Source organism: Lineus longissimus, chromosome 5 (genome assembly GCF_910592395.1).
Source record: "Lineus longissimus chromosome 5, tnLinLong1.2, whole genome shotgun sequence".
NCBI lineage: Eukaryota > Metazoa > Nemertea > Pilidiophora > Heteronemertea > Lineidae > Lineus > Lineus longissimus.
In genome coordinates, this window is record NC_088312.1 from 6,268,103 (window position 1) to 6,294,542 (window position 26,440).

The 26,440-nt window shown below is 40.6% G+C and overlaps 1 protein-coding gene across 1 annotated transcript; it reads left to right on the forward strand.

Annotated features, from left to right (window-relative positions):
- Positions 1-3,128: 3,128 nt before the first annotated feature.
- Positions 3,129-25,786, forward strand: LOC135487744 (uncharacterized). The gene is made up of 29 exons (XM_064771814.1): positions 3,129-3,201; positions 3,703-3,907; positions 4,275-4,451; positions 4,845-4,944; positions 5,472-5,588; positions 5,892-5,986; positions 6,465-6,586; positions 6,819-7,042; positions 7,347-7,457; positions 7,918-7,974; positions 8,323-8,435; positions 8,850-8,995; positions 11,509-11,782; positions 13,001-13,141; positions 13,624-13,712; positions 15,440-15,601; positions 15,852-15,992; positions 16,194-16,295; positions 16,623-16,672; positions 17,604-17,870; positions 20,260-20,280; positions 21,208-21,316; positions 21,579-21,617; positions 22,051-22,095; positions 22,804-23,031; positions 23,386-23,461; positions 23,907-24,065; positions 24,415-24,555; positions 24,792-25,786. Exons 2-29 carry the CDS (start codon positions 3,758-3,760, stop codon positions 24,891-24,893), a joined length of 3,558 nt encoding a protein of 1,185 aa, XP_064627884.1. The 5' UTR covers positions 3,129-3,201; positions 3,703-3,757; the 3' UTR covers positions 24,894-25,786.
- Positions 25,787-26,440: the final 654 nt, after the last annotated feature.

The window sequence follows — 26,440 nt, forward strand, 5'->3', positions numbered from 1 at the left end:
TTAGCGTACAACTCCAGTGTACATGAAACCACAGGGCTGACCCCGTTCTTTTTGAACCATGGAAGAGAACCACGCCTTCCAGCGGACGTGGTATACGGCTGTCCCTCACATGACTACTGGAAGTCCGCTGGGGCGTATTCGAGGAGTGTCCTCCAGGAGCTCCAAGAAGCGTTCAATGAGGCTAGACAAACGGCGGTTGTCAGCCAGGACCGTCAGAAAAAGGTCTACGACAAATGGGCACGGCACCACCCATACCAGGTGGGTGATAAGGTGTGGCTCCACACCCCAGTCTCCAAGGATCGACACAGGAAGTTGGCCTTGCCCTGGATTGGGCCATACATAGTAGTCAAGCGGATGCAGGCGTCGAACGGGTTACCTGGAGTAACATACCGGATCCAGAGTGAGGATCCGACGAAAAGACTGCGCATCGTCGTGCATCACAATCGTTTGAAACCGTGCGTGCCACCAAGGATTCCAAGACCGTTGGTGGACAAGGACCTCGCCGATCCACTGGAGGAACCTTTGCCCAAGACCGTTGCACCCCTGCCTCGCCGACACTATCTACCTTTGGGGCCTCTGGTCCCGAGAGGGGGAGGTGGCTTTGTGATACCTGCTGCGCCTGTACCGCACCCACCAGCACTCCCACAGGCCCAGGTAGACCACGGTCATGTAGGAGCGGAACCTGGGGACGTCGAGGGTTTACCCGACGATGCCCAGGCTCCCGACGAGCAAGAACTTGCTGGTGCCCAAGAACCTGACGCTGACATGGGGTTACCTGCAGCTCAGCCTCTTGAGGCACCCATAGAAGAAACTGAAACAAACGAAATGGAACTAGGAGTTCCCGATAATGCTCTGCTTCCCCGGGAGATACCAGCTGATGCTGCCGGAGAAGATGACATTGTCGAGGACGAACTGAGCGATGATGAGATATTAGCATTGCTTGACGCTGACCGACAAGAGGAGGACAATGATCCTGAACCGGCAGCGGAGTTTTTTGATGCCCATGATCGACTCCCTCGTGATTTGGAGGATGATGCCGATTTGCAGCGTGACCAGCCGGAGGCTGATCTAATTCTGCCAGGTGAAAGGGAGGATGCAGCGCCGGAACCGACAGTCACTAGAGGCGGACGTTCAACGAAGACGCCGACTTACCTCCAGGATTACGTGAGGAATGTGAATTTACGTTGGACTTATTCATAGGAAGTGCCAGCTGGATGTATACGAACATCTTTTACTTTTTAGTGATTCTGCCTGGAATTAAGTGATTTCTACTTAGCGTTTTAAGAGACTACTTTTGCGCCGCATGTTATGACCTATACTTTGGACGTACTAGTATACGGTCTAATGTCTCTCGTGTTCAGAAAATGACCCATAATGTTACCCATAATGTATCCGAATTCAATGGAAGCGAATTACCCTTCAGAGACTTATAGGACTGATGTGTTTTGCATATCCAAACGTATTTGACTCCAGTAAAATGTGTGGCTATGACTCCCCAGAGACGAATGGACTGAATGGTCGAGCACACGAATTTCCGTAGTTTAGTTACATAGTTAAAGTTTTTTGATTTTATAAAATTCTGGATTAACAGGCGCTACGGGCTTACTTAGCTCGAGCTAGTACTTCGTTATCTCAGGTAACATAGGTTAAATTGTCAACTCCTCCACCTGCTCGGAATTTTGGGAGCTGCCTGCGCCTATTTTTTAGTGTTAACTATCGTACGGTACCTTAGGTTTTACTGGTATAACCCACCGCCTAGTCTCATAAGCCGGAGGCTTGACTTAGCGGATGATTGGCTCTCCGTGCTTGGCCAGCACGTGGATTTGAGCCTAAGCCCTCCTGCAGATCTGCGGAGAGTAATATGTATTGTAATATTGTCGATGTGGGGCACATCTCCTCAAAGGAGGGACGTATGTGACGGCGACATAATATGGGCGGGCGGGCGCCCCATAGATTGGAGCAAGGTTCGCGGAGTGATACACTGCTTCTGGATGCTGGCGCGAAACTGTCTACAGTACCTGTTAGGTTTGTGTGTAAATAAAGCCCGTTGTCCGATTCAAGACTTCCCCTTATGAATACCCACAGCAGGAGAACGTGGCGGAATATGCCAATTTCACACTAGTTGGCAGATGTTGGTTGTTCCATTCGTCCGTCCTTGTGAGATGATTACCATGGTACAACCAAATCAGTTGCCTTGTATCGCCCATGTAGAACGCAAGTGTAATATTGTCGTGTACAGCTAGAGGACCCTTTGAAGGTTGTGTCAATGTCTTCCCAACCTGACCAGATAACCAGCTGGAAGAGGTTGGTTGTGATTTAGGCTGTCCTGTCGTCTCCAAAACCTTGGGTCTCGTTAGGGAGTTTTTCCCAAATGTACGCGATGATGACGTGCCCCATTAACAGGACGTAACATCTACTTTAAAATGCGTTTCCAAAGTAAATGCATGAGGACAACCCATTTGTGTCGTATATCACTGGAAACGCCCGATTCCCCTGATTCTGCAGGATGTTAAATCAGGCATTTTATTTCTTTAAATAAATCATAAGCGTCGCATTTGCTCCTAGTTCTGTTCTGTGTTCACCATCCCAAATGGCAATATTGCCAATTGGGCCGGACAATCACGAAAAACCCCAAATATTATACATTTCTTCCTGAATAATTCTTACAGTGACCATTCTCCCATGAAAGACAGTTGCTTACGCTACACAAAAATTAAAAAAAATCGAGGGTCAACCATTGAACTTTTGAGATATGTTGAATTTTGCACAAATCAGCGAAAAACGCACCAATTGGCACTGGACGGCATTTCAACACGGGGCCGACGCACATTCCAAGTTCAGTGTACACATACGTCGGCAACAACAGTAAAATGCGTAGTTTCTTGTTAGCCGCCTATTGAGTAGCGTTCTAGGTTTCAGAAACTCCAAAAAAATATGTCTTTGCCAAAACAACTGCTGAATCAACACTAACATACTGTGAGAACAAAGAAATCAATGATTTTTTTAGAAACTACGGCCGCACATGAATACAAAAAAAACTCCCTAATGAGACGTAACTGGTAGTCCCGGCAAATGTGGAAAATATTGACGCTGTTTACTTCTTCGCACATTTTGTACACGTTGTAGTGAGTTTGTTGAGGAGAGTTTCATAATCCTCCAGGTTCATCATCTCCTTGGTAGTTAACTGCTGGGTGTTGATTGGTAAGTATGCGGATGCTCTGTATCTGAAAGAACCTCTTCCAGGGTCTCAAAATAATACTTGGTCAGCATTTTGGCCACCCTTGCAGTTGCACCATTGTTTGCAATATGAATATAGCCTGCCCTCGGCCTACTCCGCCTCTCTAGAAATACGACATTGTCTACAGTAAAGAAAACCTGATGTCAGGATCCGGGGTCAGGATGCATCTGATGGGGAATCTCAGTGCCTCATACTTAGTGATTGACTGGGCCTTATCATCTTAATCTTGACCCTTGGTATGAGGTATATGAATATCCCCCCCCCTCCCCCTTCACCGCCCCCAAAAACTTGTGCCTGAATTGAGATGCCCAGATACGCACACACACCCCACTCCTAGCACGGACACTAACCAGGCGGGTTAACTTAACTCTCTTATTCACTGATGACTACATCTTAAACAGTACTAATTATAACAGCCTGAAATAACATTTCATTGTAGGAATAATTATATTTTCCTTTTTTAGGTCTGATATTAATCTTAGCCTGGTCTGATAATCATAGCAAGAAGTGACCCTGGATATGACAGACTTGCTGAATGGTGAAGGAGCCACTCCAGCCCCTAAGAGAGCTACCCTGGATGGATGTTCAGGTTTTGGTCAGCTGTGCTCGAGGAGGGATTACTTAGCCGGTGCTATAGCTCCGTCTGCTCTAGATCTTCTCACAAGAAAGGTATGATATAGAGATGATCTTCTTCCATGTTCTCTGAGCATTCGATTTTCTATTGATGGCTATACTATACCCAATCAGGCCTATGACTCTAATAAACCTGGCTGTCATCTCTTGCTCTCCCTTGATCCCCAGAGCTTAGTCTCCATCGATGCAACGTATGGCCATTTGCCCTGTCTCTCAGTCTCAGCTGTCCCAAGTCTGTATGAATCAATATTTTTAAAAGGTTCTAATTTTAAAAATGTGATGCATAAAATTTGTGAATTATTTGTAAAATTTGAAACTGAGACTCTTTTATTCATCAAAACGATTACATGTATTGTGTTTTTTATGCAGTCATTTCAACAAAACAAACTTCCGACTTTTTTAGGATGACTATGTGCCCCCAGAGTTCCCAGTTGCTCTGCCATCAGTTGAGGATGCTGGTCGGACACCATTTGGGAAAGAAATGAAGAAGAAATTCTTCCACTTGGATGATGACTGGGGGACATTCCTCAACCATGGTGCTTTTGGTGCTTCCTTAAAACCTGCTCTAGACTTTGCTCAGGTAATATTAGTGAGCGAATAAGCAGCAGAAATTGTCAGTTTGAGTTTCTGCTGAATATACTCATCTTCTTGAATGTGGAGTTATTTGTGAAAAGCTCTGGAATCAATGTTGGAAGCTCAGAGAAGGTAAGAGCTGCAGGCCTTGTACAGTCCAAGTCACAATTGACATCCATCCTGGTTTGCGTCGGTTATGTGCAACATACGTGTGTGTTGCATTTCAACAACGCACCAGTGACACACTTATCGATGTTACGCGTATATTATGCACAACCTACGCACATCAACGACACGACTTACGAGATAACGATTGTGATTTGGACTGTATCACATTGTGTACATTCGAACAATGTGGTTCCCTAATGAGCCTTCATAAACAATTTGAATTTCATTTCAGGCATTTCAGCGCTATATTGACCAACAGCCATTAAGATTCTTTGATCGTGAAATGATACCCATAATGATAGATGCGACGAGAAAAATAGCAGAATTCTTGGGTAAGAATTGTGTGAATGTTTAGTTTGTCTCACCAATGAGATGCTGACTTTCAGCCTTTTTGTCCCTGAATCTTATCATCTCCATTCTCGTTATTATTCTCCGAAAGAGTTTTGGAGGGATTTTGGTTTAACATGGTCTGTGCATGCACGTGCGTGCATTGGACTGGGGCGATTACTCGCAGATTGGAAGTTCGATTAGTTTCATAGTATAGTGGGATTGGGGTGTGGAGTCTACGTAATTGCTCAGCAGTTTTTGGCTCAATCCATTACCCAGTATGGCCGCAAGGTGGCTGAACCGTCTGCACTTGTAATTTTTAATTGAATTTGAAACTTGTAACTTGTAATTGAATTTGAAAATTTTCAATTAGCACTGACGTTGTGTAGACAGATATACAAATACTATAAATACCAAGTTTCAGCAAATTTGGATGCGTAATAACTGCGCTAGGGCATCATGTGTATTTGCATTTCTATTTTTCTGGACCACCAGTAATTACGAACAGCATACGATGTGATCCTCTTTGCAGACATTGACCCAACTGATATTGTTCTGATAGACAACGTCACAACTGCTGTCAATACTGTCATCAAAAACATCAATTGGTCTCCGGGGGACAAGATTTTTCTCCTTAGTACAACCTATGGTAAGTGAAAATCATTGCTTGATTGTTGTGATCAGTACAAAGTCGTAAACTGTTGGTCAGAAAAAAATCAGAATTAGTATCCGTATCAGTGTTTCCGGCAGTGTAACCTTTGGATATTTGGATATTGGACATTTTCTGTATCCATTTGTACACCTAGGTGGAGAGAGGCGAGTTAGACAAAGAGACCTTCCTATAATCTCATGCCGACAGTTAGGATCGAACAAGGGATCTCTTGACCGCAAGTCAAGAGTCTGAGCCACTACATCACAGCGGCTTCCTGATGTCGATTTACATTATGTTTAGGTGCTGTTAAAAAGTTGATTAACTACATCTGTGATACAACTGGTGCTGTACTGGAGGAGATCCAAGTGACATTCCCAATCGTTGATAAAAAGCAGGTGAGTTGGCTATCAGTTTTGTTATCAGCCGTTTGCTTGACAATTCCACTTAGTCTTTGAAGGAATAAAATTCTAGTTAAAGGATTATTTATTCAAATTACAGTAGAACCTCTCTTTCAAGGACACCCTTGGGACTGACAAGTGCTGTCCTTAATAGAGGGTTGTCCTGATTGGAGAGATCAAATTGAATGGAATCATCCAATTTGGGACCAAATGTGGTGTCCATAAAAAAGAGGTTGTCCTTAATAGAGAGGTGTCGGCTAAGGGAGGTTCCACTGTATTCCTCTAAGCTCAAAGATCTATCTGTTAATGTTCTAAGGCTATGTTAAAACAAGCTCGGTTTTTTGTGCCGCGACCATTTAAAACTTGACAAGGCAGACTAATTATGAAATGGAGAGCTGACAGAAGAAAACATTCCAACACTCTGCCCCTCTCCGTGATCCATCTCATCCAGAGTTCCATTTCCATTTCATTTCAGTTGATTGACTACGTAAGTGCTAACCTTGAGGCTGGGACCAAACTCGCCATCTTTGATCACATTCCAAGTAATACTCCATTCATCATGCCGCTGCAAGAAATCATTGACATATGTCATGAAAGGTAAGGTAATATTGCTTATATCTCTATATTTTAACTTCACTTATTTGCTTTCTTAGGGGTGTTGTCTTTTCTTCTTCTTATACCTGCTAATGTAAAAATGACATATTACCTATGACTTTCAGAGTTGAATTAAACCCTGGTAAAGAAGCTTGTAATCAAGAAAAAGCTATTGTTTCTAATTTGGGTGTGGACTGCTCTTCAGAAGAGCCTGAGAAAATATCTTCAATTTCAGAGGTGTTCCAGTGATGGTAGATGGGGCCCACACCATTCCAAACATTCCCCTGAACTTGACTCGGCTTAACCCAGATTACTACATTGCGAATTGCCACAAATGGCTCTGCTGCCCAAAAGGATGTGCTATCTTGTATGTGAAGAAGGAACTGCAGGATTCAACACGATCTCTTATACTTTCACATGGAACTGGGCAAGGTTTTAACCGGGAGTTCATTTGGACAGGTAAGCTTTTTGGCTCTGATCATAAGTTGTCTTCTGACCCTTTCAAATGAGGACCACATTTATCACATGCTTATATTAACTTCTTCAATTACTTCTATTTTTGCCAAAGAACTGCAGTGTGATGCAACAAAACAAATTTGTGGAGATCACAAAGCCAACACTTGCAGGATCGCCTGCTATCTTTTCTCAAAGATCACATCTGCCTGCCATTTTAAGCACGGTGCAAGTTTTCGAACACCCCAATTGAATAATTACCTCAGCAGATATCTACCACCTTTCGTTTACTTTTGTTCTTGATCTTCAGGTTTGAAGGATTATACATCATTCTTTGCACTTCATCCTGTGATTGATTTTTGGGAGGCTGTTGGAGTGGAGAGGGCTAGGGAATACATGCATGGTCTTGCTATCAAAGCAGGTTAGTCACTGACACATCGAATCCTTTGTTCATGGAGATTATACAAGTCTTCTTTACACTTCTAGTACTCGCTGTGCACTTGGAGGAGTTATTCTCCAGGGAGTATTTCCCCTCCAAGGCAGGTTGATTCATTTTTAGAGCCATGACAGTTTTGCTCTGAGGTGATGAGAAACTTTTCATATCGCTTTAATCTTTACTACTTCTCTTGGGCTTTTCATCATCTTGGAGCAAACTATAGTGACCAATGATGAACCAACATAGTGCCATCTTCATTTTCTCATCGTACCTCACACGCTGCAGATGGTAACACCGGCTCGATGCATCAGAAAACTTCTCGATTCTTCACCCTGTGTTTGCAACAGATGTGAAGTTGGAGATACATGTAATACGATAGAATACGTCTAGCTGCTCGAGTTTGGCTTATAAAAGCTTGTATCATAAAATACACTTTTCTCTATAGCAAAGCTTCTGACGTCCAAGTGGAACACTGAGATGTTTGCTCCTGAAGATATGATTGGTAAGTATGCCGTGAATTGATCGACATTAGAAAGATCGTACACAGTGGGGTTCTTGGGAGCATTGAGCATCGGCCTTGTGATCGGAAGGTCCTAGGTTCGATAACCGGCCGGTGCCACTTTTTAACTCTCAACTGGCCTGAAATGTCCTTGTGTATCTGGAGAAGTTATTTACGTATCAAAGCCTAATTTGGTGAGTGGGTACATGTAGGCATTAGTAAGAACCCTGTCGAGAAGAAGGTCGCTGGGTCAAAATCGAAGATGGCTGCCGCCTTATGTGTTCAAATCTCGTGAGTGCACTTGTTAAACATTCTTAATTAGCTTGATCGGTGTTGTATCTGTTGTTCCAGCCTCTATGGTGTGCGTTGAACTACCCGAAGACCTGTATCAAAACTGTGGTGCTGTTGAAGCGACAACATCTCAAGTTGTGCAGGATCTGTTGTATTATCGATACAAGATTGAGGTAAGACTGTGATGGAAATGATTCAGGTGTCGCCAGTTTTCTTTGCATTGTCACATTTTAGCAACAGGCTTTACACTATGCATGCTGCATTAACTGTTGTCTAATGAAATCATGATACAATGCATTGGGTGGTGTCTGGATGTCAAAGTAGTCTGTATCATTCGTCTTCACGTTCTCACTTCGAAACATTGCATTCAGAGCAGTAGGGAAGAGGAAGGTTGATGGTCAAAATCAACCATCGTCATATTTTAGCAACGATCTTTACACTATGCATGCTGCATTTATTGTCATCTAATGAAATCATGAAATCATGATACAGTGCATTGGGTGATGTCGGCGCCTTGTGTCGGCATAGTCTGTACCATTCGTTTTGACTATCGTAAAATGGTTATCATCATTTCTTGTCTTTTTCAGGTGCCGATGAAGGCTGTCCAAGGCATCTTGTACGTGAGGATTTCTTGTCATCTCCACAATGTCCTTGATGATTACGAAAAACTTGCAGATGCTGTTCTTGATTTGACAGAAAATAGAACATTAGAGAAAATACTCAAAATTAAAAAGTAGTTTTAAATTGATGTGCCCCATTTCGATTTTATTATGCATGTGTCCTGACCTGATAAACCAGTATTCAAATTGTATATTCAGGTTGTCAAGTTAATCATATGGAAAATTTAGCATGGAATTGGCTGTGATTCCATTATTTCACGTGTGATGGGGGATTATGATTGGGGCACCCAGCTTTTTCTTAAAACCAGAATACACGCACAGAATTTGTGCTCCTAAGATTTAACCTTGCTGGGCTACGGCCTGGTTTGTCAACATTGTTCAATAGATCTATATTTACATGATTTACTTCTTATTGTTGGTTATTGGTATGAATAAATTGGATATGAATTTAAAAGTTGGCTTTCTTTTGATGATTTTTCTGATTGTAATAACATTACTAGTACATAGTACCAGGAGTGATGCCTTTGCCTTGGTACTTGTACAAAAACTAGAGTTCCTGGCTGCTCCACCGTGTTGACAACATGATGAGAGAGATGAGACAGTCACAGCCAGGCCATATCAGTCTTGGCTGCTCCACGGTGTTGTCAATATGGTGAGAGAGATGAGACAGTCGAGTCACAGTCAGGCCGAATCAGTCCTGGCTGCTCGACCATGTTGACAAGGTGAGAGAGATGAGATGGTCACAGTCAAGGCAAATCAGTCTTGGGTGCTCTGCCAAGTTGTCAACATGGTGAGAGAGATGAGACGGTCACAAACAGGCCGAATCAGACCTAGCTGGCTGCTCCTCTGTGTTGACAGCATGGTGAGAGAGATGAGACGTTCACAATCAGGCCAGGTTTAAAGAACAAATATCAGGAATATCACATCAAAGGAAACATTTAATTTATGAAGACAATGTAACTTTTCAAATCTAGATACATGAGAAATGTCTTTGATATATCTACTATGAAATCTCGTCTGACATACTTCTAAATATCATACCATAGTAGAGTTATCATTACAAGAAAATATCTAAATATCCAAAATGTAAACCATGGGAAAGAGAACTCTTCATGTTTTTCAGCTTGGACAGTGGCGCCCCTATCGGGAAAACAAGGAAAGTAGGTGTTCAAAGGTCATAGGTCTCACTAGCCAGGCCAGTGGTGATCAGGTCTGGCCAAAAAACTAGTTCTTCAATCTCGAGTGATTACCATGGAAACAGATGGGCCTACTCCATCCCTATTGCTACTTGTTCAAATGTAAATGTCCGATGTTTTTTTGTGAAGGGGTAGCTCTGACGATTATTTGAGGAAAATACCAGTTTCTTCTGTGCACTTACGCGGTGAGCAGGCCCCGCATGACATTTATAGCTCAACATGATGTTGACATCGACTGGTTCCTGTGAGATTGCACATGTTCTCAAGGTAAAACTCAAACAAAAGCCGCAACAACCTATTTTTATATAAAAGACTGAAATAGTCATCAGTCGGCTTTCTCAAGGTGATGACTAGATGTGTATGAAAATTGTTTTTCACCATCCTTGTTAATCTTGAAGTTATATTAAGGCATAAAGGTGAAATTTTTCAAATTTGCCTTAACATACAGGGTGTCTCATCCATTGTGCTGCATCAGTCTATGCATGACTGTATGTCTAGACGACGTTGAAACGTGTATTCGACAACAGACAAGCTATTCAGAAATGTATAGGCTTGTGTGAGAGTATTACTGCCAAGTCTACAGCAGCTGGAACAGGGGTATGCATGAAATGACGTCGTGTCATTTTTGGGGCAGGTAGGCCTGGCCTCCTCACCGGCTGGTGAGACCATAACCCATCAATACGCATGTTCAGATGACGTCACTTGGCTACTTGGAACATGGAGGACAAGAATATAAACAATCTTCTTTGCTGGGAAAGAAAATGACAAAACAACGAAGAATAACGTTTGATTCTGTTGAGGTTTGTATGTTATGCCACCTTTTATTGTCCTTTTTGTCCTGGTGCTTTGTAGGTCATTACGAATACGGGCTTTATTGAATTCCCTCACTCCGTGACAGTCTTGGAACCACTGGCGGGCACTGCAAGTGCAACTATAGTCATGCAAATATAGTGCAAGTGCAAGTGCCACTGACTGGGAGTGGGACTCCGGACTGCGTGGCACTGACTCTGAGTCTGACTGTCACTGTCTGCACTGTCTGACACACAGCCACCCTCCAAATGCTAAACTATGTAGGCTAAACCTATGGCTATGCCAGGTTTTCGCATCCTGACTCTCATTCTCCACAGTATGAGTATGCACATAGGTAGGCCTAGGCCCTACTTGTAAATGATATCACTTAGTTTTGCACTCTCACTGTACAGCTCTCTGTTACTGTATCAAACATGCAAATCAAACATTCTGCACAGGCACTCTATTCATTATAATATCATTATATATTCATTATAATATCATTAATACACCTTTGGTCTTTTTTTAGAGTCATCATGTAGAACAACATAGTAATAGTTGGTGCCAAGCTGCAGCATAAAACTAGCAGAGAAGTGTCTGTTGCGTAAAAACATTGGCAAGTTCACTTGACCTCGAAATATAACTATGGCAGAAGTAAAAATGTCACAGGCACAACTGCCAAATAAATTCCCCAGCATTTCACCTCGGAAACCAATCCATGAAGCTACGCACACCAGACGTACGAATCGTAGTCAGCGAACGAACAATTCAGATGGAGACGACATGACACCCAGTATCCACGGTCGCCCCGGTACACCAACCAGTGTGATGCAACATGCGCCTGGGGTGGAGTTGCCGAAATTAATCCATCTTAATCCTTTAATGGATACAGACCAACGAAAGCCATTTGGAAGGGTGAGTTCGATTACTTTGATTTTTTCCTTCGCTTCAACAAAACTGTCTTTTCTTTGAAAAGTTTGTTATCACTTCTCAACGACATTAATGACATTTACCAACCCAAACCATCACATGTCCTCTATCTAAATTGGGTTGTCAAGTTTCAAGTGAAAAGAGTTGGGTACACTTCTCGTAATTAGTGGTGGTCCAGGAAAATAAAATGCAGAATGCCCAAGTACAAATTCAGTTACAGATGTATAGTTACAAATATAATCTATTTACTTGCCTGAAAATTACAATTGTAGATGAATGCTTTAGATTGGACTTTCTCGGATTTACAATATGTAGACAATAGAAAGTCGTTCCCTAATCATGAATCATGTTTAGGCCTACTTATAGATTTAAACAATACTTTTTGAAATTCCGGTACATTTCCGACGAAATTAATGCATTGCATTTTGCGTAAAGTTAGGATGAAAATTCAGACCTGATTTAAAATTCTAAGCATACATGTTGTGATTTAAATGACTTGGATACCCTCAAACATAATGCTGGGTGTCTGCATGTTGGCTTACTTAGATTGGTCATTCGGGTTCATTTACTCTCGAACTCCAGGGAATACTGGATTTGTCTGGCAAAAATGGATCAAGAAAACGCCTGTGGGAATATGAATACTTTCAAAAGCATTGGATGTTTGAAAAATTAGCTATGTCTGTTCACACATTGGTGCAAGGTTCTTATACTTTACGTGTAGAAGCATTGTTTTACTGTATTTAGTCGATATGGACAGAAGTCATTCAACAGCTATGTCTTTGTATAACTGGTCACCATTCATTCAGGAGGCAAGTACAATTATGTTATAATAACCCGGTACAGTGCCGGCTTTCACATTATTGAAAATTGTACAGGAGAGCTGTTAGTTGGCATCGGGGAGGTCCTTATAAAAATCATACTCTTTTCATGGAGAGTGAACAGCTCTCCAATTTTTTGTTTTTTGGGGGAGAGAAAGTAATTGACTTGAGTCATTAAAACGTCAATGGAAATCATCATTTGTCAGTTTAAAAATTGGAGCTTTCAATTTTGTCATTTATCCAGAATTTCTACCTGGGGTTGATATTCAAACTTTCTTTTGTGTCTCTCTTTGACAATTCATGCTTTTGATGAAAAAAACACTGCACAGAGCTTTCATATTCACTGCTTGTTTCCTTACTGTTATATAATGCATCCCATTTTCAGGCTGCAACCACCATGACCGGTGTACCAAAAGGATATTTCAATGAGTGTTTGAGCATTGTTCCTCCACCAACGCTCTCGCCCTTACCCTCCCATCGTCATGATGGTGGTTTCAAACCGAACCAAAAAACCAGTTCTGCAAAGGTGTTATGTTTATTTCATTCAATAGAACATCCTTGCTTTCACCTGCTAATTTAAAATACATCCTGCAAGCATGACCCTAAAAAACATTCAACTAGGGCTAGAATATCTATCTTTAACCTTTCACCAGTTTCGCCATTTCTTATAACTTTGCTTTCAAACACCTATTGACTTGAGAGTTAAGGACAATATTAGCTTAGCTCTACAATATTGGGCAATTGTATGGTAAGTAGGAGGAGAACATCTGAGGAGAACTCCGAACTGACTCCCCCCTTGAAATTGGCACTCACTTCGTTTTGAAAGAGTTCTTATCACTTTAGGATTTCAAGCTCTAGCCAAAATGGGGCGCCTGTGGTCGATCCTTAAGCTAATGGTCATCGCTGCATATAGTACATTTAGGGCCCCTTGGTTGACCTTCTCCCCCACCTAGTTCAAAGCCATAAACATAGTTGCATAATCATCACATATTGAGGTTATCATTTCAGATGCAGAACATGCAAGGAGGAATGAACATCCCTCTGGATGATGATAATCAAGTTGATTATGATCTGCCATACCAAGGCTCCTATTTCAAGTAAGTCGTTATGGAATATTCAGGGGCAAATTATGGTGTATGGAAGGATGATACAATGCAAAGAGAAAACTTCTTCAACAACATTCTGAATGAGTTGAGAAGGTGTCTGTCCTTTTTGGCATAATCAGCGTATGTTTCCTTAACAGTATTGGCAAGATATATAACAAAGCTTCCTTAACGATGCATTCACACTCACAATATTCTTACAAAACAGAAAATAACAGTATTTTGTAAGCCTTTGAGAGTTAATGGCCTAATGAATCCTATTCATGTAACTTTTTTCTACCAGTAACCATTCTCCCATAGATAATAAGTAAAGGATATAATTCGTATCTTTTATGTGACCTCCTTAATACTTATCAATAGACATGTCCAGATCTCAGCAATGCATTATCATAGTTTATTTCAACATCATTTGGGTGGAACTGGAAATACGTTGAACATTTTTCGAATGTCCTGTACATTCTTTGCTCGTAATTGGTCTTTCTTGGCTTGAGACCAAGTAGATAGACTTGTATGTTCCCAAGCCCGAATTATGTTCATATAATGCGAAGTTTGTTTGCCTGACTTCATGACTAAATGATCAAAATTTAATTGGTAACGGTACAATAATTCCCTGACTGTGCCATTCTTCACGAATAATGGTCACGACTTGGGTTATATGAATGCTTAATTGCCAAAATTATATGGTGATACATTATGTCTTTGGATGGTATGAGATGAAGTGCTGAATTATTCGGATGACGCGAGGTGAAGATCACACTGCATGGGTGGTAGTGGTGTATCGATGGTCCTTGATTATGAATACCAAGTATACTTCGTATTATGGTGCAGAATAACGTATGTTTGAGACACACACGTTATTTTATTTCAATTGAAAAATATCAACGTCTTATTATATGTCTTGATTTTGAACCACAATATTGGTACGTAAAGATATTGCATAAGCAATACCATGCTCCTCTTCAACCTAGAAAAACTACTTTGTTCATTGCAGTTGTGGTGAAAAATGCAGAGTGCGTGCCCCTCGTTATAATATTGCATTCATGCAATAAAAAGCCTTATACTGATTGATTACCGTTATCATTTGCATTGAATATAGAATGCCGTTGGAGCTCTACTCACTGTAAAATCAAATTCACACTCAAATTAACATGCATTAGCCCTCCGGCCAATCACGCTATTTGGATTGATCGTATTGAATGGATTATTTTTCGAACAAGAAGTTATATGGTTTGACATAGGAACCATGTGGTGTTCCTCTGTAGACATTAGAGTGTTTGAATCAACAAAATATAAATCTATTGGTCTTGTACGATTTTTAGTATAATAGCATTATACAAAGTATTATACAAATATACATAGGGGTCTGAACGTTTTTCCAATGTTAAAGAACTTTGCACTTAAGGTCAAGTAGTGTCCGCCTGGTATACTGACAGTCCTTGAGCCTACGTTGAAATCCTGGGTCTTCGGGTCAAAAGTTGCTGGACCAACATGAATGAATGCGAATGCCGAATCTCCGATCTCATCTCTGGACGTCATAATTATGGTAATCGCTCAGTTGGTCTGAATCTGATGATTTCAAATGTGGTAATCTCATTGCCATGGTAAACGTGGCGGTATTGACCTACTTGTACGTCACCTGGTTTTGCGACGGTGACAGAGAGAACCAGCATGACAAAAACTACTCATGAACGTATTTTAACTTTGATTAAACTTTTTTCCAGGTCCTCTACAGTCATGCGTATGTACACAATCCCTCGACGGCACCCGGAGATGTTCGGTAGTCGAGACAGTTTATACTATCATAAAAAGAAAGGTGTAATCCTTCATACAGACCGATATCGATGGGAAGAAAAAAACAGGGTAGAAAAACCAGTTGATGAAAAGTAAGCTTAATAGACCCGACTTTTGTCCTCAAGTGCCTCCACCTTATTTTAAATTGGATAACTTTTTTTTGAGGTCATTTTAATCTGGCGACCACAGCCTGCTTTGCCTGTGTCTTGGAATGAGTGTTGGAGGGCTGTTAACGCTCTCCGGGATTTAGAACGTGAACATTTGAAAAAAAGTGAAATATTTTTCAATTTCATTTTCAATTTCAATTGTGAGTTAAATATTCTCATCAATTGTCAATTGCAGGTCACAGCGGGATCGACTGGAAGCTGAAATGGAACATATAGAAAAGGTGAAGGGGATGAAGCGGCGACTGGACTCTGCCTTACCTCATCGCATGCAGCATGATTTACTGATGGGCGGGAAGAAAATGGAATTCACAGAAAGGTACGGCATGATACTTATTCTTAAGTCCATAGTCCTAAGGAATTTGGTATTTATCAAATGTTTGAGCTCAGGAGGGACTTGACCCAGATTGGGTCTTCAATCTATACCATAGTTACATATCTTGGTCTTCAATATATACCATAGTAACATGTAACATATATTTTGCTGATGAAATATAATTCTAATCACTTAAACTTACAGGGTTGACATAAGTGGTGAACTTTCTCGGTTACGTGCTATGGTGCTCCCAACAGATGCTAAAGATCTCTATTTAGGAAGAGGTATTGGAACTAGATTGCCAAAGTAAGTGTGAATGTGGGAGATGGCTATATTTGACACTACCATGGAACCTCCCTTTAATAGCAGCCACCTATCTAGTAAGGACAGCCTCTCTATTAAGGACACAGGTTTTGGTCCCAAATTGGTTGTTTCCATTCACTTTGACCTCTCTAATCAAGACAACTCTCTATTAGTATTAAGGACAGTACTTTTCAGTACTTATCTTGTCATACCATGTTGAGAATTTTTGTATAGGATCATGTATTAGGAAAATAGATTGTAAATGTAACAGTGTTGACAGTAAAAAAGAGTAAATCTAAATGATGTCATGATCATCAATACCTCTTTCAGATTTCACCAAATTAATAAACCACGAGGGCCTCCTGTTCCAGAGCCACCCGGTAAGTCAAAAAGGTTCCATGGTTCAGTGGAGGCTGCTTGACCTAAATTTCCATGCCTTGAGGTGTAGTGAGGCTGATTCATAAACCTTGATTCGTGTGTCCTCTTCCATTTCATAAGAGTTGTTGTCTATCTGCAACTTTCTCAGTCAGTGTCAAGTTGCAGGATCACTGACGGTGCTTCTGTAGCATGTAATAAATAGGTCTCTCCAAGGACAGGGACAGTTGTAAATAGACAGCAAATCCTTTGAGATATTTACCCATTTAAGAGTTAAGCTCATGACTTTGTAAAAGGTTAGGAATTCGTTTGAAGAAAATTGAACTTACGGCGTATTCTTTCTTCCAGTCTATTAACCCGATTCACAAGCATGTTGTGTCACAGTGTGTGCTGCATGTTAGATGCATGTAGGTGTGAGTGTGTGCTGCACTTTGTAATACTTCTTTCTAACCCTCAGTTCAGTTTAGATCCAAATAGTTTGACCAATTGTCTTTGTGGAGAATTTAGAATTCTCGTCCCTCTCATAGAAGTACATGTAGTCTAAGATTCCTTCTTATTACTGTTACTATTCCTTGCTATTTAGTTCCCACATTAATAATTTAAACACTGCTCTTTCCTAGAAGCCTATAAATCTCCTCTTCATGATATCAAAGACTCTACCCTTTGTCAGACATAAACAGTTGTTTTAAATTGAATTCAGTCTATCTAATTCTGATACTGATAACCTGCATAGCACACCATAGTTTGCCAAAGGAATTGCACATTGTTGAAACAGATAAAATTATTCTTTTCAATAGCTTATTTCACTGCTTTTAATGTTGATTGTTTTAGTAGACTAGTCCTTTTATTTACTCCTTATTTCTTTAGTTAGGTTTGCTGCTTTCGTTAGATTTCCTCAGACCTAATTATTAGATGTTCCCCATTCTAATTTTATAGCTTCCCTCTCTGCACCTGCTATATTGGACCGAGGTAATAAGTTGTCGCTTCACAGTTCGCGCCAACCCCTCCCTAATCTACCATCAGAGCAAAGCTTAGATAGGATGTTTAAACGTGAGTGTACATGTATACCTCTGCCGACAATACCAGCACAGGCTAGAGTTAGAAAGCGTCAACGAAGATCAGTCGACGATAGCAACATAAAATATGGAGAAACTCAAAGAAAACCACCCGTGCCAAAGTTAAGCGACATATCTACTGACATAGGTACACACCTTTTCTTTTGCTACGTGATGCGGTGCTTGTTCACCCTAGTGGCACAGCAATTGTGTTTGGTCTCACCGTCATATTTCTCACAAAATGGCCGCTCATTATTAAAGTCTTCACATGGGGTACAGTGATGAATTCATGCAGGGGTACGTTTTATGTGAAACATATTTGAGGAACTTGTTGGACTTTCACTCTTCGACTGCAAAATACAGAAGAACCTCTTCATTAAGATCACTCTTGTGAGTGGCAAATGCTGTTCTCAATTGAGAGGTGTTCTGATAACAGAGGTAAATTTCGATGGAAATGACCAATTTGGGACAGGATGCAGTGTATTTGTACAACAAGAGAGATCTTGTGATTTGAAAACAATGTACAACTGTGTGAGGTTCAAGTCAACCACAGACCATGACTTTTGCTCCTGACGTCAGGGCTGGGCCAGCATTTTATCAGGAGTAGTTAGTTATCCACTCACAGTGAGTTCACTGGTGTTTGCTATGCATGATTTAACAGAAGACGCTCAGTAAATGAGCTTGAACCATTCAGAAGTGTCGCTGCTGAATGTCCAACAACAACTGGGGTTCTGTCTCAGTGCCCAGCCATACCACTGACTGTATGATTTTCCCTTCATGGATGAGGAATACGTCGTTTATCACGTCTCCATGTGCTGCTCTTTTATCATGAGGCCTTGTCCATTGCTTGCAGTTTGCTGGTGCATGCTAACCTAGTGAAAACTGAGCCAAAGTCAAACACTATGTTCTCATTCTCTCAATTTCACATAACCTTAGTTGTTTAAATGTGTTCCTCACATCTTAGGAGTGTCTGCTTCATCTGTTGACAGAAAATCATCAATTCGGTCGATGAAAATTGTGTTTTAGTTTCTCCATATTTTCTGGTTTTCGTGTTAGTTTTGAAATTGACAAGCACAAAGTGTTGAGTGTGCAGCTTGCACAGTTTTGTTAAATGCACATAGAACTGAGTCTTTAACTCTTCGTGAGCTTGATTTATTGGACCCAACACGTGCATCGACTCCTCAAAATATGGACATGTTTTGCTTTTTGCTTTTTGCCTTTTGCTTCAGCTTTTATTTTACCCTTGCGTCCACAGCTTGCATTAGATCGTTCTGCACACAAAACCTGCATTTGCGATATCCTCTGGACAAGTTGGTCTGTATAGGGTACAACTTGTTCATCAACACACTAAAAGTAACACCTGATCGAGGTACAGAAAACAAACGACTGAATGTTTTGCGATTTTATTCTATATTCAGACCTTATTTGAACTGAGGGCGGTGAGACTTGAAAACAAGGAAAAACAATGCTTTTGAAAGATGTTTCAGTTCCCTCAGTTCAAACATGGGTAACAGATAACTTCTCTGTATTATTCTTCACAACATAAACAGACAGTACAGTGCACAAAACCAGAAAATGGCGCGAAACTTCTCCATGATGACATATCACAACTGTACAGGATGTCCCAAACATCAGGATTCAATAAATTCATATGGGCTACAGGTAGCAAAGCATCTGACCCCTTGGTTGGTGAGGGTCAGAAGTATTTCCCTACTGTTGAAAAAAATACTTTGTAACTTGTGTTCTTAAATGTTTGGGGCATTCTGTTTGTCACATATCTCACACCATTAAGACGAATCTGTAACTACAGCTGGCTTGCATCTTAACATTTTGTGTGAATGTGAATTTTTTACGCATTAGTTTATAATAAACTGGCAATAACCACTTCTTGTGCAGTTATTTTAACCATTTTCAGTAATCCAGGATGATAAGTTTCAGTTTATTCCAGATTGCTGTTTACTGCATTCTTCCATGTTTCTGGCCCATATTTCCTAATTGGTTATCTATTTGCTATTTATTAGCAAAGGACCCTACCTATCTACCGGTTTCTAGCTGTTTGTAATGGATGTCATATGCATGACACACTGCTTTTGAAATAATTTTATCCTGCAATGGTCAATGACATCCGTCACACCAAGAAAAGGTGGACTTGTTTGTAGTAAAAGTCATTTTTCTCACATACGGGGAAAATGTCAAAATAACAACCTCATAAAGGCAATTTAGGCACATGCCTTGATATTTTTAGCCCACCTTTGTGAACATTCGATAAACAGGGGAAAATTGGTAACCACGCCCACCCGCTCTACGTCAATTACACATTAGAGAGATTCGCCACTAATGAGAATTGGATTGTGGGACACCCTTTACTTCCAAACTCCTATCTAATGCCAGGTGCCTGGCAAGAAGGCTGTTTGTATCCAATATATTTCACTAGCTGGAGGCTAACCAACCGGCTACATGGACATGAGTTGCCTGTGACCATAAACCTTCGACCTTGACTTAGCCGCTCATATGATATTGTTTTTCCTTTTCAACAGAGTTACTAGGCAGTCCAACAGGTACATCAGTTTTTCATGTCAAATCATAAACCTATCATTGTACCTCTTCCTTATTCCTTATACCTTATTCCTTAGGTCTTTCTTCCAAGCAATCCTTTCAAACTTCAACACCTGTTAAAAAAAGCTATTAGTCTGTATCTACTGCATAGAATCTATTATCCACTCTGCCTAATTCATCGGTTAAAATCCTTCCTGTCTCGAATCACGGACCCAGAAGTTTGGATCCTGAACCCTTCCCTTCCAAAAGCAAAATATGCTCCCTTCATGCTCCCTTTCTTATGGCTATGGTGTCTCATCTTGCGTTGTCGTCCGGGCATTAACCATTACTACCTCATAACCCCAGCTTATAGCTTAGCTTTGTGTGTTACTATATAACATCTAACAATTCCTATCCCTTTCAGTCTTTCTGTCAAACTTATAATTCTCAAAACATAGGTGAGTATGTCTGACTGGAAATTGCTGGATTCTCGACTGGGAATCTCTCCACATTTATTTCATTAGCCTTGTCACAGTTTAGAGACTGTCCAAACTTAGAGGAATCTCCTGAACTACACTCACCGAGCCAAACTAGAGAGGAATCTCCTGAACTATACACTCACCAATACTGTTAGGTTAACCTGAGTGAAATGCTGCTGAAGCAGTTGTACATTCATGTAACATCTTGTACCTTGAGAGTAATTCCCTTATAGATGTTAATGGTGGTTTGCCTTGATCTGTGGCCCACAAAATAGCCAATCTTAATCTCAATTTCTGGAGCAGAAGACCTTGAATTTCTGGAGTAGAAGACCTTGAAAGGGGAAACTATCGGCTGGCAAGGAATCTATCGAAAAAGGAGTCCTTCACAATGGCGCTTCTCTTGTGCTATTTCATTTGCTCCGACAAAGACTATTTTTATTGTCATTGAGAATACTGCTGTTTGTGTTTCAGGTGTTCCTAAGCCTAATCCCACCTTAACTGTGAACAATATCAAGTTTGTGTCGCCAGCTCGGATGGAGGAGGCTGGAAGCGAAGTCAAACCCTCCTGGGGAAAAGAAGAGTAAGTAGGGATCTAGTGGCATGATTCAAGACCGGTCTTATCGGAAGCCTTCATGGCGGAGCATAGGGTTCCTTGTTTGATATGACCTGACTTCCTTCATGATAAATGACCTAGCACGATCTTGGTTTGGACTTCAGGGAAGCTATTGAGTCTACAGCTGTCATGCCAGAATTCAGAGAACTCGGCAGGATTCAGTTATGTTCCTTTGCAGTTTCAAAGTCATATCTGTGCAGAATTTAGATCATTTATTTCTATCCTGCAGTGTGGATAAGACGCCCATTCCTGGCCCGCCCCCTACGAGGTATGTTGGGTGCGATACACTCCCTACCAACCCAACCTGACTGCACTAGCCACCATTGTAAAGTTGAAATCCAGTTTGCATGTTCCCCTATCCAAATGAAAGAACCCAACACAAAAGTGTCATGTGTGGTTCCTATGGAGTAATTTGTACTTTTCCCTCTCGTCGGGTTCCAAATTGTCATATGTGGTTTTGAGTGATTTATCATGAATAAATAACCATTTATGAAAGAAAGATACCATTAATCGACCATTAATTTTTCCTCAACCTCACTCCATAAACCTTATGCTGACTCAATATTGTTGTCCGGTCCAGCAGTTTCCTGGAGATAAAACTGTTGCATGCTCTTTCTTTATAAGTTCCTTGCCAGTTAAAATGGTTCGTTACTCAGCTCTGTTCATACGAAGTGATTCCTCCTAACTTCATGTCATTCCAGTGACTGTTCAAGTATGGATACAATTGATCAGTTTTTAAATCCATGGTGAGATAATGATGTTGCCTTCTCGTCCATGTTCATTTTAATTTTGTTTCACAATAAAGCTTTCAGTGTAGACAGGTTCACTGTTCCTGGTGTTAGTCACTTCCTCATTTAGATACATGTATATTTTTTTAACCAATTTTTATTCTTTCTTGTATTTTTCACTCATTGTGCACACTCTGTCAACAAATTGGCCGTATTTAGTGATTTGAACTTAAGTTTAGGAGGAACTGGAGCTTCTGGATGAAGCCAATTTGGAGAGCTCTCATCAATACTGAGTTTCTTCTCTAACATTCTGAAAACAAGACCAAGACCATATGTGACCCATCACAACAAAACCGCACAGAAGATGTGTGTAAATGACACCAGAAGCTAATGGAAGAAATCAATGTCTTCAATTCACAAAAAGCAGACAACAGTGAAATGAACAACCAGTCCATCTCGACGTGCCAAGCTTAGAGCAACATGTGCCTGATTTTGCTGTGAGGGGTCACGTGTTGGGTTTAGGATGGCCTCAGAATCATTCTCACATTTTCAGAGCTTTTGCCACACCAACGTCGATGATCAAATCCATCCCTCTTGTACTCATTGGTAAGGTGAAATATATTTTAAAAGCTTAGAATCTTAAGCACGTCCAAAATATTTATTGAAAATGTTGGAAATGCCAGTTTCGGTACCATGAAACATAAAATTTATTATGAATGTTTCCAGGGAAGATGATGCAGAATCTGACATGGAGATAGATCTGCCTGCGGAGGGAGGTGGGGCTACCCCTCGACCACCGGACAAGGGGGCCGTCACACCCCGTGCAGAAGTCTCATCCAGTCCCATGAAGGCAGTGACGCCTAATCCACTTAAGTTTGTTGACGCTGGCATAGCTGAGGAAGAGAGGGATGTGTTGAGGGAAACGTTTAAACGACTTGATACAGATGCGGACGGGTGAGTCCCGTCCCTTCCTTTCAGCTGTAAATGGTTACACACTCATGAGAAAGGTTTACCACTTGCTCTTAGAGAGAGACGATAGAGTTTGGGGGTTGAATTGGTAGTTTTCACGTCATTAGTAGCATGTGTGTATGATTCCATTATCTAATTATATTCCTCACACAAGGGAGAATAGTTTTGATGCACTGTGAAATAAGAGTGACTGGCTCCTGCCTATAGTCGCTTTTAAAAACCAAAGGAGAGTTTCCAGCAAAACAGTTAAGGAACGCATAACCATGGTCACTACCTTTGCAGTAAGGTGGCAGCAGCATGCTCTTATCCATCCAACTCATTTATTCATCTCTGTTTCAGTCATATCCTGTACCAACAAATAAAAACGCAGTTACCAGGTACAATGACATCTGCTCAGGAAAAATATATAAAACAGGTAAAGTTAAACATAAGCATAAGCATAAGCATTAAACATGTTAAAGGCTTTTCTTAACTTGTTTCCTTTGAGAGTGACTATATTTCATTACAGTCACCTCCTCTGATAAAATAAAATTAGGCTCATAGAACAAAAGATCAAAAAAGTTAACAGATCGAGTTAAGTCTCAATCTGTAAAACATTTACGCTACCTGTTTCTGTGACCATTTAGGGGGTGCTATGGGTTTCAATTGGCGGTCTCCAGGTGACTCATATCTAGTTAGGAAACTTGGTCTTGCTTGTCTTAGCAAAAAAAATCTTCCTCAATAAGTGTGAATAGTGACGATGTACCGTGACATAGTACAGAGTAGAGACACCTTCCGGCAAAATCCTATTGTAAACGTCACATGCCTGGCTTCTGCTAGTGTTTTTGTCCAAATTCATAATAATTGGCTTCCTTTTTCAGGTGTATGACATTACAAGTGCCAGTACATACTTCGGAGTGGAAGAGTTCTACACGATGACAGCTCTCATCAATAAGTTCAAAGGACTAAGCGGTCCTGTGCTTGAGGCATTTGAAAAGGTTGATATGACAAGAATAAAGGAGCGGATTGTACAGTATGTCGTAAGTACCAAACTGTAGGCCCCGCTATTGTGTCCTGTTATCAATGTCCACTCTCTACTAATCATTTGTCCAAAAACAATCAAGATAGCTTATCATTTTCTGATCTCTCTCATGATTTTCTGCATTGCTGACTCGCTCCTTTAGGGCTTAGAACATCCTGCATACAGGTTTGTTGGCTTGCAATATGAATCATGTAGCCCGCTTTTCGGAAATGACTCATTTGTTCTCTTCATGTCATAAATGCCAAGTGAAAAGTGTGATACCTTACTTGTGATGCAATTTCGCTATCAGTAAACTCCTTGTCCATTATAGATGTACCACCATACCATATATATTTTGTGTCTTGCAGGAATTGTTCCAGACTGTAGATCGGTCGGGCAAGGGTGGCATATCAATGGAGTCAGTGGAAGAGATCATTTGTCAAGCTATGGAAAAGGATAAGGAGAATGATAAGAACTTCTTAAAGCAAATATTTGAGGTTTTGAAGCCAGTAAGTGAAATGTATTGCATCATTTGTTAGAAACCTGGCTTGATGCTTGATGATAAAGGCTTAGATGCTTTATATTATTGGATGAACTCAACCCAAATTGAGAGAACTGCCCAGGCAGGAGGAAATGGTGAAATATTGTTGGTTACTTACCAGCCACTTGGAGTAACAGGGTTTATCTAAGTAAGTAAGTAAGCGTTCTACTTGATATGAATTGAAGTTCTTTCTCATCGTTTCAGGATGAAGAGGATAATGTGAATAAACTCGAGTTCATCCTTCATATACCATATTTCCGTTCCCTGGAGAAGCCAGACACGGGGAGCACAAGGAAATCAACTTGAAAATCACAATACAATCTTTTCACAACGTGGCGATATGATATCGCGCAAAATTAGATGATCTAAGACGCTTTAAATGGTTAGTGCAATTATGGATGAAGGCTGTCTGAGTGCTGTTCTCTGCATCCAAGTTAGACAAAGAGGCATTTATAAGACTAGGGCATGCCAAATGGACAGTCACAGTGTGGACAAATAAATGTAGAGGTTGATATCTAATGATTATTTTCAGTTGATAACCATATTTTATGTGTGTTCAGCAGTCTTAGTAAAGTTTGTTAGTCTTGTTTTTTAAAGTGCACTTAGCAAGTAGTACCAGTGCAGACTTGCTTATTTCGTATCGTTTATTGTAAGAAGCTGCTATTCGGGGGAGGCTGCTAGTTCAAGTGTCGTGCACACTCATTTGAGAGGTTGTTCATCTCGAAAAAAGGTAATGCCCATGAGATGTTTGGTCTTCTCTGTTTCTTGCGATATGACCATAAACCCATTAAGTGATCAACCCTTAGAAAAATGTTTGTATTTCCTCACCTTTGTTAATCATCAAAACTGACAGCAATTCACTATGGTGAATTAGGACTGTAAAATATTTCACCATAGTCAAGATGATATTTACCATGGTAAGTACTCAATTCACCATTATGAAATCCCCTTCACCATGGTAAATTCAGAATTTACCATGGTGAATATGATGGGTTTTTTCGTATGGAAAGTTCATTATGTAATCTGTGATATTTTACACTTCAGTGTTAGAAAATTGCCAAATTGTATTGTGTAAATTAGCCATTTACACTATTGTTCTTTTTCTCGTATTGCCTTACTCAAGCTCATGGAAGCTATGTCACTAAATATGATTGTAAATAGTGCACTTTGCGTGTATTGAAATAAAATAATTTGTGATTTGTGATTAATTTGTAATTTGTGATTAAAAGTCTCTGTTATATATCAATAACTTATATGAATAAGTGGAACTATGGACTGCATGATCTCAACAATATCATTTTAACATGAAGAAAGTTGCCACATTCCTGCAGATTGGAACTAGGAACAGCACTGGAGGCCAATGTGGTTCCAATTTAGGACAAGCACAACCACAACCATGCTCCTGTCTAGTAGACCCAACATCATTTTAGCATGAAGAAAGTTGCCACATTCTTGCGAATTAGAACTAGGAACAGCACTGGAGACCATAATTCCCATAATGCCTGGAATTGAGATGAAAGAGACACTTATTGTTGGCCAATGTTTTTCCAATTTAGGACAAAGGCACAACCACAACCATATGATGTCTTATCCCTAGACTCGTATGCAGGCCATGTCGTCCTCCTTATCGTCTTGCCTTGATGGTGTCGGAAAAACATTTTAATTAATTTTAGCTAATTAGCACAAATAAAGTTGAAAGCGGTTGTATTCCAAGTTGGCTCATGTAACCTGAGATCATCGGACAAAAATATTGCATTTAATTGGTTGGTTTGTTATTCCTTCACATATGTAGGTCCACTGACGATACAACAGTACGTATGTATCACCATAAAACCATGGGAGAAAAGGCATAT